We start from the raw sequence: 19,451 nt of genomic DNA on the forward strand, positions 1-19,451 counted from the left end.
GTTCACACCATGTAACGCGCATAAAAAGTTCCAGGCTGCAGAGAGAAAAAGTTTATCAGGCATTTGGGAACAGTTAGGTAAGACTTCTTGAGAATTGGCAGTCATTTTATGCAAAATTTTAATACAAGGGCATCTGATGTTTACTCTTAAGTATCTGCATTAATCAATGAGCAGCTTTTTTGTGCTGATGGATTATTTATGTGGCACACAGCACAGATGTTGCTTTGGTAACTGATGGTCTTCATTAATACATGAGACAATGCTGTGACAGGGGCCAACCTGATCGCACTCCGGGCATGCGTCCACTAGCTTTTTGTTATTGCATATTTGTGCTGCAGCAGCAGGCTACACCCTTCTCCAGGCATTAATAACACCACCCTGTGTCAGGGACACTCACTATTCAAAATGTCAGCAAAAAAAAACAAGAAAATCCTCAGAGCTGTTTTTGTTCCTGCAGAGGGAACTCAGAGACAAAGCTTATCTAAAGTTTTCACTCAGGGGCAGACTTTCTCCCAAAGGTTTGAGAAGCACATTCATGTGAATGTCATCTGTTTTTGCCTGTTGCTTTTCTCTGGGACCCTCACTCATGCCAGAGAGTTGTGTTTTTTGGCAGCGAGCAGTGAATGACGTCGACAGGCGTGGTAATAACAATGAGAACACTATTAAATCCAGACTACACAGACTCTAAGCTGCTTTAAAATGTGGAGAAAAACCTACAGGGCGTGGCTGTAAAAATAGATATTTTCAAACATTCATACCTGAGGTGATTTTTTTTAAATGTAACTTTCACTTGAACTTAAAGCACAATGAAAAGCCCCACACTCTGGTCGAGGAGTTTCCTGTGAATGCGCGCAGAGAATCCGAGCAGTACAGTACATAGGAAATGACTCATAGGAGTTGAACTGTTAGCGTGGGTGTGTGCGCTGTTAAAACAAGGCGCAGACTCCTCCGGGTGACTCACTCTGATGCTCGCTTTTCCATGCTCCAAACCCCAGCACGGATTGTTAATCAGATGAACTTTCGGGAATCGTGTAGCCGACAGCGAGCAGCTTTTCTCCCGCACTCATCATGGCTAAAAACGCTCTCTGCGCGCTCTGCGGACTTATTATAGCGGCTTTGACCAATTTCTACGGCGTGAGCGCACAGAAAAGTAAGTCACGTCAACTTTTTTATTCGCACAAATTTAATTCATTAATCGACAGGGACACATTTCCTCTTTGATTTGTTGTTTTCTGTTACATTTTAACGCATGATCATGCGCATTAGTTGTGTATCTTTGTTTCTGAGAACATGGATTACAGTCTGGTGGTCTGCTCTCCCTGTAATGGAGTCAGATAGTGAGCTTGCTTACAAAGCCGCTTCCTTTACCAGCTGCATTTCTCACCGGTTCCGCATTCCGATCATCTTAATTCACCTCGTCCATCCGCGGCCCAGAGGGAAAGGACTGGCCACATGGAGAGGGCACACTACCGGTGTCCATTTTTTGCGCAAAAAAATCCACTTTCTACCTCAACTTAACATGTAGATAACTATCTATAACTCTGTTTCTTTAGCCGCCTGAAGTTTGGGTTGTATCCCAGTGGAGAACACCAGACTCAGGTTGCACTGAGAACATGAAATTTTGAATAAGTTCTCGGCTCAGGAGCTATTTCCTCAGGCGTTAGCTCATTTTAAACTCAAAACATGCTCCATCTAGAGTCACTCCGTGAGAAACCATCTCTACATCTGGACATCAGCTGTAGATCCACCCACCCCCTTCCAGTTTATGACAAAACACAGCACCCCCACACCCAAAAAACAACCCCAGTCAGGCTAGGTGCTGAGATTTGCCAAGGTCGCCTGGGAAAACAAAGAGATGACTCCTAAACGTGTTCCAGATTTAAACTACAGGAACAATGAGAAACTGTTGAAACCTGCCAGAGTGAATCATGTCTTTCTTACCCTTTAATTTAGCTTCAAACTCAGAGGCATGTTTGCATCATCAGAGTAATCAGCAGGTTCATGTTCAGATGTGGCTGGAGTTGAAACAGTGGTCAACCAGCAGTCAAGGTTCAGTTCCTTTCACTGACCTTTTGAACTGTGCTCTGAGAGTCCAGCTGGCCCTGCTCGATGATGTCAGCTTGAAATCAGGACGGGAAGTGCGTACAAGAACTGTGACACATTTTTTCTTTGTGACCACAGCCATAAAGTGAGTCAGACCAGCTCTGCAGGCGGGCGGTCTGGGGAGGACTGAAAGTCTCTGGGGGGACCCATGCATGTGGCTGTAACATTAACAGAGTTAGAGGTCAAAATGCCTCAAACATGACTTTGTGAGCAGGTGCAGCTAGTTAATAATGATCCAAACAGACTGTTTGACAAGTTAAGTGTCTAAAGTGACCTGTTAAAGACCTGGATCTCACGCTTTTGGAGCACATTAGTTTATGGTACGTGTTTTTAAATGCTGGGGTTTGGTTTCAAGTAGGGATGTTTGATAATGGGTCAAACTTCAGACCTGTAAACACACTTTAAAGTTGAAGGATGAACTAAGAATCAAACTTTTGAGCAAGTTTAAGGAGCAAGCTGACGTATGTCTGTTGGTCCTGCCTGAATACCACAAACTTATTTGTACATGTGGCTGATATTTACAGCAGATATAGGCTAATCCTTAGAGCTTATATATCAGTTGTAAATATTTTCATATTAGCAAATACCAATATCATGCCCATGATTGTTGATGTTTTAAATGACAGCAATTTTATATTTTATCACAGTTTGAAATAAGCACAAAATACTTGGGCCCTTATAAAGAAATAGCACTCAGTGAAGAGACCCCTTCTCTCAAATATGCCCCTATTCACTCCTGACCCAATACCATACATGCAAGCTCAAGGTAGTTGCAGTGATGCTGCCAAAGCTACCTACCCTGCCACATGGCTCCACAGGCTCCACACCCAGCTATGTAGACTGATGGGCAGTAAGAGCCCTGAAGTACCAGAGCCCACCATACAAATACAAAGACCTCCATAATGTTTGGTTGCATTCGCATTGCATGCTCAAGTCCAATTTCCTCAGATCAGATTTTTCTATCTGCTCACACTACTTTTAAAAGAATGGCCCAAACAGACTCCTTTTAGATATTCATAGATCCACATATCAACTCTGGTTTGATCGATGAGATTCCATGTGATTGAAGCCGTTCGAACTGTCATGCAAATCAGATCTGAGTCACATAAGAGTGAAAAATATCAGCATCAGATCTTTGTGAGTCTACAAGAGACATTTTTTTTTAAAGAAAAGTACAAATCTAACTTGAGAGTCTCAGATGTAAGGATTTTTATTCATATGAGGTCTCAAAACACGTTTGACTGTCTCCCACATACATTATTGCATTCACTGCTAGAGCTTATTTGCCTCCTATGTCAGGATCTTCCAATCTAGATACTGGAATGAACAAAGGATGTTTTAAATTAAACATCATAAGCAAAACATTTCAAGCCAATGTCTACACACAGTCTAACACAGAAAAAAAATAGGTAATATTTTGGTACCTACACAAGAGGATGAGGGCCTCATTTCCACATACACATGGTTACAAAGACATGTCAACTGAAAATCCATAAAATTCAACCGGAATTGCAGTGATATTCAACATTCCTGTAAAACTCCTCCACACTGTAATATTTTTGTCCAGAATGTGCTGTGAATATGTTGAAAAAAAAAATTAACTTTCTTGGTAGATAATGGAGAGACTTTAAAAGAGCAAACTAACTAGCTAACAGGCTATTCCAAGTAAGCTGAGTATGAGATGCAGTAAGATCAGCCACTTTGAAATGAAATATATCATGATCTATCAGTGCTGTCACATCATCTTGGCAGTTTGAAGTAAATTTATACCTTTAAGTGAAATATAGAAGCCATGATTGAATAAAAGACAGGTTATGTAACATACAAACATTTGAGAGGCTAAATTAATTAGCTTAGCTCATTCAGCCATTCATATGGCTTTTTAATCAAATATTTCTCAAAATATGTTTTGTTCCAGGCATGCCAACCTATTAGTTCAGTTTTGCTCAGTAATTCCCCAAACACAGCTTAAGCAAATGTAGCTAAAGCTAACGTAGCCACATAGCTAGGTAGATAATATACAGTTGCAAGAAGAAGTATGTGAACCCTTTGGGATTTCTTGGATTTCTGCATAAATTAGTCATAAAATGTGTTCTACTCTTCATCTAAGTCACAACAATAGACAAACACAGTCTGCTTTAACTAATACCACACAAAAAAATGATATGTTTTCATGTTTCTATTGAACATGTAAACATTCACAGTGCAGGGTGGAAAAAATATTTGAACCTTTGGATTTAATAACTGGTTGACCCTCCTTTGGCAGCAATAACCTCAACCAAATGTTTCCTGCAGAGCAGACCTGCACAACGGTCAGGAGGAATTTTGGACCATTCCTCTTTACAAAACTGTTTCAGTTCAGCAATATTATTGAGATGTCTGTGTGAATCGCTCTCTTGAGGTCATGCCATAGCATTTCAATCAGGTTGAGGTCAGGACTCTGACTGGGCCACTCCAGAAGGCGCATTTTTTTTCTGTTGAAGCCATTCTGTTGTTGATTTACTTCTATGCTTTGGGTCGTTGTCCTGTTGCATCACCCATCCTCTGTTGAGCTTCAGTTGGTGGACAGATGATCTTAAGTTTTCCTGCAAAATGTCTTGATAAACTGGGAATTCATTTTTCCGTCAATGACAGCAATCCATCCAGGCCCCGAGGCAGCAAAGCAGCCCCAAACCATGATGGCCCCTCCACCATATTTCACAGTTGGGATGAAGTTTTGATGTTGGTGTGCTGTGCCTTTTTTCTCCACACATAGTGTCGTGTGTTCCTTCCAAACAACTCAATTTTGTTTTCATCTGGCCACAGGATATTTTGCCAGTAGTGCTGTGGAACATCGAGGTGCTCTTTTGCAAACTTCAAATGTGCAGCAATGGGTTTTTTTTGGACAGCAGTGACTTCCTCCGTGGTGTCCTCCCATGAGCTCCATTCTTGTTGCAGTCGTCTTTACAGGACGACCACACCTAGGGAGAGTAGTAACAGTGCTGAACTTTCTCCATTTGTAGACAGTCTGTCTTACCATGGACACATGAACATCAAGGCTTTTAGAGATACTTTTGTAACCTTTTCCAGCTTCATGCAAGTCAACAATTCTTGATCGTAGGTCTTCTGAAAGCTCTTTTGTGCCAGGCATGGTTCACATCAGGCAATACTTCTTGAGAACAGCAAACTCAAAACTGGTGTGTGTTTTTTATAGGGCACTGCAGCTTAAACCAACACATCCAATCTCATCACATTGATTGGACTCCAGGTTGGCTGACTCCTGGCTCTAATTAGCTCTTGGAGAAGTCATTAGCCTAGGGGTATTAGTTAAAGCAGACTGTGTTTGTCTATTGTTGTGACTTAGATGAAGATCAGAACACATTTTATGACCAATTTATTTAACTAATACCACACAAAAAAATGATACGTTTTCATGTTTCATAGCTTTGTTCATAGAGATATCCCTGAACTTCGTGAGCTTTAGCTATGGTAGCTACATAGCTACATTATCTATAAAGCTTACACAGCTAACAGGGCTTTGTTAGCTTTAGCCTTAGCAACGTTAGAATGCTTTCATGAAGGACGAGCTTTTTCTTGTTGGAAGACTGTTTAGTCGGCTTCATTAAACATTTTGCAATTAGGTTTTGACTTTTAACTTTTGGTGTCCTAACCCTTTACTTATCCTAACCAAAAGTTGAATCTGATTTTATTTTGAAAATTTTGGCATGTATCTCTGTTCTAACGGAGGTGGTGTTTACAGTAACAGTGTGGTAGAAGGGATGTCAGAGAGCTACACTCTGCAGCCAGACTCTTCTCAAAATAGTTGGATTCTTAAAAAAATTAGTGGCTCTAATCCACTTCTGTAGGTACCAGGTCTTCTTAAAAAAATAAACCTAGATGTGTTTTTTTCAAGTCAAAGTGAAGATTTTTGCAGGTGTTAGAAAAAAACATGGCTCTTATGTTCAAAAACATAAATTTATCAGGGAGTCTCAAGCACAAATCATAATTGTAAAGAAATCTCTGAGTGTGTTAGACTCTAATACCAGACTTTTATAGGGGACATATCATGAACAAAAGAAATTAGTGTTTTTTCAGACATACATATTTGGTTTGTTTGAGTGTCTGCTAACCCACAACATGTTAAAAAAAAAGCCAGCCCAGTCATTTGTTCAGGGTCTGCCTATGTCTGAAAACAAAATTTGACAGAGTTGAAAGGAAGAGAGGGGTGGGGAGAGAAGGAGCGTATTTGTATTTAAAGAGACAAACACTGCAAACTTGAGCTCTGATAAAGACTTTCAGAGGTGGTTTATACAGGGTCACAAACCTTCTCTGCATTGATCCATAACATATTTTGACCAGACCACGGCACTGACATTTTAGTCAGACCACGGGAGACTGTGTTGAATGGTGGACATATGCTGTTTGTCTGACAAAATGGAAAAATTCTAAACCATACCTCAAATTTTAAGACTGAGATCCAATTCTTAATCTCTCAGAGTAAGAAAGTAAATATGTTTAAATCTCTTTTGGGGAATTTTAGGTTGTGTTGATTTAGGCGACCCCATTTTCAGAGCAGTCTTTGCTGGTTTATCCTGCACAAAAGTGAGTTATGCTCATCAATAAAGAATCTCATCCTACTTTAAACAGTCAAATGAGAATTAGGAAGATCTTTGCCATGGAAAATGTTCAAAAAAATGTAAGGGCAACTTGATGTTCACTTCATGGCCCTACCCCCTGAGCAGCTGCTTTTTAGGCCTTTGAACGTTGTTGGTATTAATTTGAGCCTTTTTTGTTGCTTGTCTAGGTTTAAAAAAAAAAAACAAAAAACCCCCCCCCCCCCCCCCCCCAAAAAAAGGAGCCATGCTCATATGCTCACATGTCATGTTCCTGTTCTTTTAATTTTCGATAGATAGTATCAGAAAGTACTGAAGCTTAAAAAAAATGAGATCTTAAGTCCTGTCTTTAATCATAAGCTGTCATGAGTGGAAGACAGAGAGCTCTGATTTAATATTCAGGAGTTTGCCAGAAATATTTGATCATTAAAAACAAGAAATTGCCCAATATGCAATATCTAGGACCTTTATTTACAGCTGTTATGGTATCAAAACAGTAATCAGTGTTGTTTAATTTTTACTGGGTGTAGCCAGTTTCTCGTCCAATGACAGCTGGGCTTATCTCCAGCCCCTATGACCTCAACGGGACAGAACGGTTCACAGTACTGGATAGTATCATTTTTAAGTTTAAATTTACAACATCTCATGTGGGCTTTTTAGCAAACAGAACTTCTACTTGCATCAGTTGAAGTCTTAAATAGAAGGTTTGCATAGTTTTTTAATTGTTGCTGTTGAATTTGTGTCACTTTACACTGCTTTACTGTGTTTAAGGACAAATTTAAGTTATAGCACATTCTGTGCATACACTATATGGGCAAAAGTATTTGGGCACACCTGTTAATTATTGAATTCAGGTGTATAAAGTCAAGCACCTAGCCATGCAGTCTCCATTTGTTGGCATTTGTGAAACAAAATGTGTTGTTTTGAAGTGTGGTACTGTGATGGATGCCACCTTTGCAATAAGATAGTTTTTGAAATTCCATCCTTAACCGATTTTTCCAATGTGAGATACCCCACACATGGTGAAAAATAATCTCTGGTTTTACTGTTTATACACAAAGTATGTGGTGTAGAACAAGTGGATCAATTCACCACACTACACACCTGCACCTGAGTCTGTGCCTGGTCTTGTCTCTCAAAACGCCAAATCTCGTATGGTCAAACGTGACTTTAGAGTGAAGAAGCCTCTGTGGTTAGCTGTTAGCTACATGTCAGCTCATCCATGCAACTTTATGCTTCCCGTTTACCAGCGTTGCCATGGCTGTGTTGTTGTTTTACTTCCTCCTTCAGTCAGCCTGGTTCCCAGTTGGCTATTCCTCCATACTACGCCACAATTCTGCTTTTGTGTGTTAGGTAGTCCTCGGTGCTCACCACACACAACAGGGTTTCCGGTCTTAAATATTGAACATGTTTCATATTTACGATCTTGGGTCAGAGCACCTCCAATCAAGTCAGAGAGGGAAAATTTCACTTGTAACACAGCGCATTCTACAGGATAGTCTGGCAAGATAATCTTGAGAACCATCTGATAATCGGGTCTTCGCTGACTTTGGTCAGAAGGGAGGATTCAGCCCAACTATCATGTAGAGTGTGTCCTGCTCAAGTGATATTATTAGAAAGTGGAAGCGTTTAGGAACAACAGCAACTCAGCCACGAAGCTGAAGACCATGTATAACTAGAAAAACACTCGGAGAGCGCAGACCTCCGCTATTAGCCCTATCTCCCGATAGTGAAGAATCCTTTAAAAAATTCTTGGATCTGTCCCCATGTGCCCCCCACCACGGCATTCACTGAATACTCCCTGCCCGGTGGGGTGGACATGCGGTGAGGCAAAGCATTGGCTTCGCTACGGGTGGGCTGTCATGGCCGAAGCATTGCCTGCCAGTGCCAACAGATGCACTGACAGTCTCACCCATGGTCTCACCGGATGACTGGAAGTCATGGCAGAGGGTGAATATTCCTCTATTCCTCCCAGCATTGTGAGTATTCCCGCTACAATTCGCTGTCTTTCTCTCTGTTACACTCCGACTCGTCTCCTCAACCAGGCGTGCATCTTTCAAACTCTGTAAACTCCAAAACTTTGAATAGAAACACACCCAAAAATGCTGCTGGGATTGAAGTTACTCATGCCTGCCATCTCCTGGTGTAAAGTGGTAACAGCGCAGACCTCCGCCATTAGCCCTATCTCCCAGTAGTACAGAATCCTTTAAAAAATTCCTGGGTCCAGACGGTGATCCGGATCACTCCCAAAATCTAGTCAGTTCTTCCTTATGCCATTTCTGACTTTTTCTGAAAATTTCATCAAAATCTGTCCACAACCTTTTGACTTATGTTGCTAACAAACAAACAAACCCACCCGATCACATAACCTCCTTGGCGGAGGTAATTACAGAGCAGAGTCAACACTGCCAATGCTTCTGCATACCAAGGAATTTTAGGCAATGCTATGCTTCCAACTTGGTGGCAACAGTCTGGGGAAGGCCCTTTTTTATTCCAGCATTACAGTGCCCTTTAGCAGGGACTGTTAGTTCAGAAGAACCTGACAGGCTCACACAGAGCCTTGACCTCAACCCCATTGAGCACCTTTGGGATGAACTGGATTAGAGACTGCGAGGCAGGCTTTCTCCTTAGCATCAGTGCCTGACTTCATAAATGCTTTACAGAATGAATGGGCACAAATTTCCATCTCCAAGTTCTTGTGGAAAGCCCTCCAAGAAGAGTGGAAGCAGTTATAGCTGCCAACTCCATATTAAAGCACATCTATTTGAATATTACAGTTATTACAGTCCCTGTCGGTGTAATAGTCAGATGGCTGAATACTTTTGTCCATACAGTGTCGATATCTTGTGCAACATTTTAAGCAGCACCATGCTACAACAAGCTCCCAGTATTGAATTTAAGCAAAAAATAATAGTTTTCATTTTGTAAAATTATTTCTCATTAAAACATCAGTTAGCCGGTCATGTTTGATATAGTTTCACTCATTTTGTTTATTTTGTGCCGTAACTAGGATAGGTTGGTTTTCCACTTCAGCTTTGTCACAATATTCTTCAGTATTTATTCCTGTGTTCTCATTTCATCACTCTCGGTTTATCTCAGACTTGCCTTTCCTGTAGTTTTGGTATTACTTTCAGTGATGATTAAATCAGTTTAAATGTTAAAGTTAACCACAAGGTGACTCATTTTTGGCTCACTGTGGTTCCTTGTTATAGTGTTGCATGCAAATACATGGATTACATGAAGATAAGAAAGGTTTCTATCATTTGTCTATCAAAGATCTGTTCCTGTTGCTTTGTTTTGTCTTGTATTGTTTCATTCATGTACTATGGTAGGAATTTTTATGTCATAATAATCATGAGTGTATGTATGACCTTGGGGTATTAAAGCACACATGTCTCTTAATCAAAAGCAGGATGTTTGAGAAAACCACACACCGTTAAAACATTCAAATAGTCTCCACTCTCAGCTTGCTATCTGTGCTAAATGCGTCACATCTCCAAGCTAATTCCTTCCTTATTATCTGGGAAAGGCTCAGCTTTAATTGTTCGGCTGTCTACCTCCCGTAAGAAAAGATGAAGCTGTCCATTGTGTCTACAGACAGACACATTTAATCTCTAAGCTTCTCACAGACACATTTGGTTTTTCTCTGGAAGCCGTTCACATACACAGAAACCAAAACAATTCAAAGGAAGCTCTATGTTAAAATCACATCCTGCTCTTCACATATGTTCACACACCAACAGTCACTGAGTAATTCTCTCATCAGGCTGTAACTTTGCATCAGCAAATCTGAGCCAAAGGAATTTCCCAGTTTCACTTAGCGAGAAGCCACAAAGAGTTCCTCACGTGTTCTCCTACAGTCACACTTTGTACTGCGTTAGCTTAGATTTTCCTGCAAGTCACCTGGTTACTGTTTGTTTTTGTTTCATTTCATTCCAGAGCTAGGGAACTTGTGTTGCATCACCGAGTATTACCTCTACATCATCATTTTCCAGACGGTTAAGCAGTGTGAATTATTTCATAAATTGTGGAAAATGTTTTGCCCAGGGCCATGCTTTGACAAAATGTTTCCTACTGAACGACTGCAGGAATAAAAGTTACATAACTAACAGATGATTGTTTTTTTCTGTGTGCAGGTCAGTGTGGAAGTTCGGAGTTTTGGAACACAGATTTGGACGTTTGTGTGTCCTGTTCGTCATGCAAGCAGTACCCAAAGACCCCGTCATGCAACACATGTGAGGATAAAAAAATCAAAAACTAAGTGCAGAGACAAACAAATGTCTGCTTTTACATTCCTCCTTCAGGTATACGGTTTAGGACTGAGATGGTTTCTGTTATCCTTAGAAATCTTGAAAGAAAGGGAGACACTAAAAGACCTTGACTTTTTATTACCTCCAAAATTCAATCAATTCATCCCAGATTCAGAGTGGACATCTGGGCTAAGTTTAAAGAAAATCTCTCAAAGTGTCCTTAATTTATCTCCTTCAAAGGCTAGGCATGAACATGGAGCCTAATGACTATGACCTTTGACCTACAAACTGAAAACAGTTCATTCTTAAGAGTCAAGGTACACGGAAGCCTATGTTTGAAGAAAAAGCCTCAAAGGCTCTTGAATAAGTGTGTTCCCATGTACAGGATGAACATGAGTAAGATTAAATTAATTAATTCTTTAGTCGATGCACTTGTGTACAAGGTTTGAAGAAAATCCCCCAAGGCATCCTTGAAATATTGTGTTTATAAGCAAGGGATGAACATAAGGCCCTGACCTTTGAATCTTTGATTTTTTTTAGCTGTCTATTGAGTCATAGTGCACATTTTTGCAAAGTTTGAAAAAAGTCCTTAAACCTTAAAGATTTATTTAAATATCATATTCACAAGCATGATATGACGATGAGGCCCAGTTACCTTTGACCTTCAAAATAAACTAAATTAAACCTTGAGTGGAAGTGGACATGTGGACAGTTAAACCAAAATCTCTCAAGATGTTCTCCAGATATTACATCACAAGGAAGGCCCAGACGGACAAAAGGAGAGACAGCCTTAAACATGCCACTGCAAAGCAAGGACCCCCTTAATGAGGGAGAAGGGGGGGGGGGGGGGCTTTTTGGGGCCAAGCCAAATTGGGGGCCCATGGAGGAAGGAAAATCATGGTCCATTGTAAAGTTAAGCTGTGATAAACATATTTAATTTTTAACCTGAATAAAAACCACTATTAATTTATGCTGTAGTACATAACATTTTTCAAAATGTAAACTCATTTTCTTAAAACAGAATTACTTTTTTTGGTAATTTTAACAATATGGATGGGCACACTGAACTAAAACATGAGAAATGTCAGACTTAAAGCTTAAGCGATGAGGTGCAAAAATGTCAGGATGCCAGGAAATAAAGGTTAAATTGGTTAAAGTGGTTGGAAAAGGGATTAAAGTGACACAAATGGGTTAAGAGTGGCAGAAAAGGTGGCAAAAATTATGACAGGTGGAAAAAATAGGTTAAAAGTAGAAAAAAGAAGTGGCAAAAAGCTGCAAAAATAGGTAAAAAGTAGTAATAATGGCAGATAAGCAGCAAAATGGGTTATAAATGGAAAAAAGAAGGGGCAACCATGGCGGATAATTTTCAAAAATGTGTTTAGAATGTTAAAAAAGGACGTTAAGTGGCAGAAATTGGTTAAAAGTGGCTAAAAGAAGTAGCAAAATGGATAAAAATGGGTTAAAAGTAGAAAAAGTATTTAAATAAGAGTTCAAATTTTCATCAATATTTATATTCATAGTGGGGAAAAAAATGGCAAAAAGTTACAAAAAATGGTTAAAGTGGTTGGAAAGGGGCGCTAAGTGAGTCAAATGGGTATAAGAGGCAAAATAGTGGCAAAATTGGTTCAAGTAGTAAAAAGGGTGTAAAGCTACACAAGTGGGTAAAGAGTGGCAAAAAGTGGCAAAAATGGGTTAGAAGTGGAAAAAAGAAGTGAGAAAAATGAGCAAATGCATCAAAGATGACTTAAAATTGGAAAAATATTTTCTTGGTGGCAAAAAGGTGCAAAAATTGGTCAAAAGTGCTAAAAAGGGAATAAAGCAACACAAATGGGTTAAGAATGACAGAAAAGTGGCAAAAATTGGTCAAAAGGTAGCACAAGAACATCAGAACCCCAAACCAGTTTGACACCCTTTTCAACTCTAAAATGCTGAAACTGTTAGCCAGGATGCTAGCACCAACGCTATGGATCCCACACACATACATTAATACTCCCAGTAATTCACAGCTGGGGAGGGCTGTTCTCTGGGTTCTTCAGGGGCCAAGTCAATTTTGTGGGCAGGCCTGTGGCAAAGGCAAAAACATGTGACTGATATGACTAACATTTGCCAGTTGTCAGAGTAATTATATATTTTTCTATTCAATCAACAGGTAAATCTGTGGATGAGACACCTGATGTGTGGAAACTTGCAGCCATCACCAGTTTCTCAGTGCTGGCAGTTGTGCTGGTTGGTGCTGCGTTGATAATCGGGGTCATGGTGCATCGACGCAAGTCACACAAACGACCTCTACGTGGTGAGATTAAGAATTGATTTAAAGACATTTAAGAAGTGGCTAAATCAAAAATAACAATATCTGTAACTAACTATAATGTCGGCAGGCTCAGGCTTTATCCCTCACTTCTCTGCTTTGCCCTGCCCCAACATTTTGCATATTCATGTCTAGAAGTAGGATGTCCTGATGATTGTTGGAGTGGGGAAGTAGAGTGAAGAATCTAAAGGTCCTGATTAAAAGATTGCATTTGATCACAGCATCAATGGGGGCAGCAACATTTGTTAACAACACTGTGATAAAGGCATGGTATGAAATCCTCTTTGGAGTGCATAATAACAGATAGTGATCCATCATTGATGACAAAGATTGCTCTGGGTTGAGAAATCCCCAAAAAAAAAAAAAAAAAAAAAAAAAAAAGGAAAACAGAAAGTAATTTCCCTGGTGCAAATTGTTTCGTGGTAACTAGAGAACATTGTGTGAAGTTCACTGTTTTGGCGTTAAGAATTTTGCAGCTGTGTCACAAACAATCAAAAATGGAACAAAATAACTTAAACTGTCTGTACACTTGGAGAAATCAAGCCTTTTCTCAAAAGAGGTCCCCTTGACATGTCAGAATAGGAAAAACAGAGGTAGAAATTACACAAAAAAAAGGATGGCTGAATTCCATTTAGCTGCTTCAGTTTCAGATTCCCTGATATTACTGGCTCACATCACCACATTTTATTTGGACACCTGATTATAACTGATATATTTAAAGTTATTAGCAACATCTGGCTTTTCACTTCACTGAGGTGGGAAATAATACAAGTTTCTTTAATCCACAGAACCCATTGAAGAAACAGCAGGGCCACTTTATCAGGCTTAAACGCTTCAGTAAGTATCACTTTCACTTTGTCCTAAACTGTGTGTGTGTATATATATATACAGTTGAAACCAGAAGTTTACATACACTATATAAAAAGGCACATAAACTTTTTTTTCTCACCGTCTAACATTAAATCAGATTAAACTTTTCCTGTTTTTGGTCAATTAGGATTACCAAAATTATTTCTATTTGCTAAATGCCAGAATAATGAGAAAAGGATTTTTTAAAGACAATTTTTATTACTTTCTTCAAAGTCAGAAGTTTACATACACTAAGATTACTGTGCCTTTAAACAATTTGGGAAAGCCCAGATGATGATGTCATGTCTTTGGAAGCCTCTGATAGGTTTATTGACAACATTTGAGTTAATTAGAGGCACACCTGTGGATGTATTTTAAGGCACATCTGAAACACACTGCTTCTTTGTGTAACATCATGGGAAAATCAAAAGAAATCAGCCAAGATATCAGGAAGAGAACTGTGGACTTGCACAAGTCTGGTTCATCCTTGGGTGCAATTTCCAGATGCCTGATGTGCCACGTTCATCTGTTCAAACAATTATACGCAAGTATAAACACCATGGGAATGTCCAGCCATCATACCGCTCAGGAAGGAGACGGGTTCTGTGTCCCAGAGATGAACGTGCTTTGGTCCGAAAGATGCATCTCAACCCAAGAACAAAAGCAAAAGACCTTGTGAAGATACTGGCTGAAGCTGGTAAGAGTGTGTCATTATCAACAGTCAAACGAGTCCTGTACCGACATGGGCTGAAAGGCCACTCTCCCAGGAAGAAGCCATTACTCCAAAAGAAACATAAAAAAGCCAGATTACAGTTTGCAAATGCACACAGGGACAAAGACCTTAATTTTTGGAGACATGTTCTGTGGTCTGACCAAACTAAAGTTGAACTTTTTGGCCATAATGACCATCATTACATTTGGAGAAAAAAGGGGGAAGCTTGCAAGCCTGAGAACACCATCCCAACTGTGAAACATGGGGGTGGCAGCATCATGTAGTGGGGTTGTTTTGCTGCAGGAGGGACTGGTGCACCTCACAAAATAGATGGCATCATGAGGAAAGAACATTATGTGGAAATACTGAAGCAACATCTCAAGACATCAACCAGGAAGTTAAAGCTTGGGCGCAAATGGGTTTTCCAAATGGACAATGACCCTAAGCATACTGCCAAACTGGTTACAAAGTGGCTTAAGGATAACAAAGTCAATGTTTAGGAGTGGCCATCACAAAGCCCTGATCTCAATCCCATTGAAAATTAATGGGCAGAGCTGAAAAGGCATGTGCGAGCAAGGCGGCCTACAAACTTGGCTCAGTTACACCAGTTCTGCCAGGGGGAATGGGCCAAAATTCCTGCAAACTATTGTGAGAAGCTTGTGGAAGCATATCCAAAACGTTTGACCCAAGTCATACAGTTTAAAGGCAATGCTACCAAAGTCTAATGAAATGTATGTAAACTTCTGACTCTCAAGAAAATAATAAAAAAATTGTCTAAAAAATGATCTCTCTCATTATTCTGGCATTTAGCAAATAGAAATAATTTTGGTAATCCTAATTGACCAAAAACAGGAAAAGTTTAATCTGATTTAAAGTTAGACGGTGAGAAAAAAAAGTTTATGTGCCTTTTTATGTAGTGTATGTAAACTTCTGGTTTCAACTGTATATATATATATACAGTATATAAAAAGCAGCAATGTCATCCAATGTGGAAGTAACATGTGCATGCATGTTCATGCACAACAAACCAGTGATGTCTAACATGTTTAAGCAACATTGTTGTGCATGTAAAACCAGCAATAGCTTCCATTTTAAAGCATCTTTAGCATGTTTGTAAAAACAGAAATGTCACTATAAGGGCATACAAAAACAAAAACAAAATGCTTTATATAACTTTTATTAGGGTCTTTTTCTACAGCAATATGACATTTCACAGTTATTACAAAGGCTGTGAGAACCAATAGAGAAGACTGTAATGTTTGACGAAAAAGAATGTAAACCTGCCAGTCTAAACACAGCTCAATACTGAAAAATACTTGTCATGCTAGCTAAAGTACAAACTAAATACAGTTCATGCTTTAAAAAAAGTCCATAACTGAGTCAAATGTGAATTTAATTGAAAGAGATTAAAATCTTAACATTGGTTTCCACAGCCTCATCTTCCTCTGAAAACAGATGTGACAGAACCCAGAAGTGACTGGTTCAGAGCCGGACCGAGGAACCTCTGGACCATGTACTGTGTACTCTGACTGCGGAGTATCTCCTCACCAGAACCAGACCATTTTTATTTATTAGACTGTCGAGTTTAGGATAGAGGCTCCAACGGGACTTACAACGAGCAACTCTCACACCTCTGTAGGAGTAGTTTCAGCATCATATCAGTGGTATCATTCTCAGATTATGTGTGCCTTAATATTCAACTTAGATGAGACTTTTTGATTCAGAAAACCTTTACAGGGTTTAAAATTCAAAAACTAGATAAAACTAGAGTCTTCTCTTCAGAGGGATGGCTGTTTTCCAGCAGGACTCCGGTGAATGTAACACAGCTACTGCTGCCTGCTGGGCTGCAGTTTGACCTCCTGCTATTCGGCAGGGTTAGATGGGGTCTTTGCCAGTCACTTACAACAACAGTGTCTTAAAGATAAATCACATGTGATTAAAACATACTGTTAGGCACATTAAGGCCATTTGAATGTAGCTATCTTCACAGAAATGTATTCTAGCCTTATGCCCTGCCAGTACCTCCGTGTACCTGTTGTTTTTGTAGCCTTAAACAGTGAAAAAGCTGGAGTGAACTGTACTCATCCACTGTTACTGCCTCCTCAGACCAACGTTGACCTTTTGTCATTACATTATTGTCTTGTATGTTTTAGTTTGATGACGCTATCTGACATGTCAGCGTGTTTTCTCTCTCTATAACATTTCCAGATATCATACATTTTCTGTCCACAGAGAGTTTGAAGGACAGGATGTTTGAAACACTAGACACACGTTCCTAAACTCCTAACATGTGGGAATGCTGTGAGGAATGTACTGCAGTGAAGGAAATGACACCTACAGAGTTTTAGGTGGAGTCGTACAGTCATGATGTTTGCTGACTTTGGAGTCATTTCAGATCTGCAACAAGGCAAAAAGATAAATGTTTGGCTTTCTTTTATTTTGTAGCCACACCAAACAGAGTGAAATGGAGGCTTGGGTTTTGGATTTTTGAACCTCTTTTTGTTCTTTCTTATGTTCAACACATGCTGCAGTATGTGATTCCTCACATATTGTGTGTGACAATGTTTCAGGTCATATTCTGGATCTGTCTGCTTGTGGGTGAACTTGCCCTCCAGCAGCAAAATCACTTCAAATACTTCCTCTTTCATGTTTTTTTTTTTTTCTGTAGATGTTAATAGTATTTATTTTAAGGTATCTTGCAGAGTTGTGCTGCATCATCTGCAAGTGACAAGCACACTTTTTAAGGGACTCCAGTGAAGATTTGTGTTAAACTTCCACCAGGCCAGCCAACGATGTTACTGAGCAATAACTAACATTTTCTGCTTCTTTCTCTTGCTTCCTTTTACTAATTGTAAATACTGTACATGCACTGGCTTCTTTTATTTTCTTACTGCAATTGTATGACTTTCTTTATGTACCAAATGTATTTTCCCAATAAAACTGACAACTTCCAATGAAAATGTGAGTTTTATGTAAATGGAAAGTAGTCATTTTTACTATGTTAGCACTAGGGCTGTGTAGTTTATCGCAATTTTATCACTTCTAGGATACGAGTGTCAGTGATAAACATGTAGCAGAAGTCTGAATAATGCAATGAAAAGACATTAAAAGTCAGTAAGAGGATGCAAATTTTCCCTTTCCCCGTTTCTGAATCAATGCACTATCATCCCTACTGCATAATACTCCAACCACTGTTTCACTGTGGGGTTGGTGTTCTTTGGGTTATACACCTCTCCCTTCTTCCTCCAAACATAAGCAACATCTCTATGGCCGAAGAGCTCAAATTTGGTTGCACCTCAAGCTTTCAATATGCATAACCTTTCTCCAGGTTGTCCTTGGCATATTTCAGTCTGGCTTGAAAAGGAACAAAATGAAGAAAACCTGGTTGCATAACTATGTGCACACCCCTAAACTGATACTTAAAAGTCTTTTTGGGTGGGAGTCTTTCAGAGTTATCTATCTTGACTTGGCAAAATTTGGCCACTCTTCCTTTCAAAAGCACGCAAAGTCTTTTAGATTGTGAGAACATTTCCTGTGCACAGTCATGGTCAAACAACAGAATTTCAGCAGGTTTCAGGTCTGAACTCTGGTTGGGCCAGTCCACATCTTTTATCTTCCTCTCTTGAAACCATTCTTTTGTAGACCTGGTTGTACGTAGCGTCATGCTTTTGGGCTGTTTGTATGCAGATGGAACTAGGGTTGTGGTAAAGGTGGAGGGAAACATGAAAAGTTCCAAAAGTGGTCAACTTTGTCAGAAAACCTTCAAGTACTAGCTAGATAACCGAAGGTAAAGAGGCTCCCCACCGTAAAGAGAGACCCAATGACCCAAAGCATGCATCCAAATCTACAAAAATGTGGTTTCACCAGAAGACAAAAGTTGTGGACTGTCCCAACCAGGGCTCAGCCCTAAACCATACTTAAAGTCTGTGGGTTGGACCTAAAAAGGGCTGTGCATAGGGAATGCCCTCGTAATCTGACAGATCCTGAGCACTTTTAAAAGGAAGAGTTGACAAATTCTGCCACTCAGCTGCCACACAAAAGACTGATGTTGAAGGTGCTTTAGTAAGTCCAGATGTGCATATTTATGCAACCAGGTTTTTCTGCTGTTTGCAGATGATGTGGTTCTGCTGGTATGAAAATAAGCACCTCCAAGTCTGAGGCCATGGTCCTCTGCTATAAAACAGTGGATTGCTCCCTCTGGGTAAGGAGAGTCTTTGCCCCAAGAGAAGGAGTTCAAGTATCTCAGGGTCTTGTTCACAAGTGAGAGTAGAATGGACCATAAGACTGACAGGTGGCTTGATGCAGTACATGCAGTGTTGCAGGCCCTTTACTGTACTGATGTGTTGAAGAGGGAGCCTAGTCAAAAGGCAAAGCTCTTGATATACTGGTCGATCTATGTTCCAACCCTCACCTATGGTCATGAACTCTGAGTAAGGACTGTAGGAATGAGATCATGGGTCCAAGTAATTGGAATGGACATCCAGAGGGATCTCGAAGCAGAGCTGCTGCTCCCTCACATCAAAAGGTGTTTCAGCAAGCATGGTTCAAGCATTTGATCTGGATGCCTCCTGGTCCCCTCCCTGTGAAGGTCTTCCAGATAAGTCTAAATGGGAGGAGACCCCGGGGCCTACCCCAAA

The 19,451-nt window shown here is 39.9% G+C and overlaps 1 protein-coding gene across 1 annotated transcript; it reads left to right on the top strand.

The window, feature by feature from the left end:
• The first annotated feature begins 853 nt into the window (after positions 1-853).
• On the top strand, positions 854-17,873 carry LOC121528523 (tumor necrosis factor receptor superfamily member 12A). The gene is made up of 5 exons (XM_041816022.1): positions 854-1,150; positions 10,832-10,930; positions 13,095-13,238; positions 14,042-14,090; positions 16,248-17,873. The coding sequence occupies exons 1-4, from the start codon at positions 1,069-1,071 to the stop codon at positions 14,080-14,082; spliced, it is 366 nt and encodes a 121-aa protein (XP_041671956.1). The 5' UTR covers positions 854-1,068; the 3' UTR covers positions 14,083-14,090; positions 16,248-17,873.
• Positions 17,874-19,451: the final 1,578 nt, after the last annotated feature.

Source organism: Cheilinus undulatus, linkage group 20 (genome assembly GCF_018320785.1).
Source record: "Cheilinus undulatus linkage group 20, ASM1832078v1, whole genome shotgun sequence".
Classification (NCBI taxonomy): Eukaryota; Metazoa; Chordata; class Actinopteri; order Labriformes; family Labridae; genus Cheilinus; species Cheilinus undulatus.

Bases quoted from the DNA above. Each gene is read 5' to 3' on its own strand.
- LOC121528523 (XM_041816022.1), top strand. From the start codon at position 1,069: ATGGCTAAAAACGCTCTCTGCGCGCTCTGCGGACTTATTATAGCGGCT. The intron at 10,931-13,094 runs GTGAGGATAAAA...TTCAATCAACAG, and splicing joins GACCCCGTCATGCAACACAT to GTAAATCTGTGGATGAGACA. The intron at 13,239-14,041 runs GTGAGATTAAGA...TTTAATCCACAG, and splicing joins ACACAAACGACCTCTACGTG to AACCCATTGAAGAAACAGCA.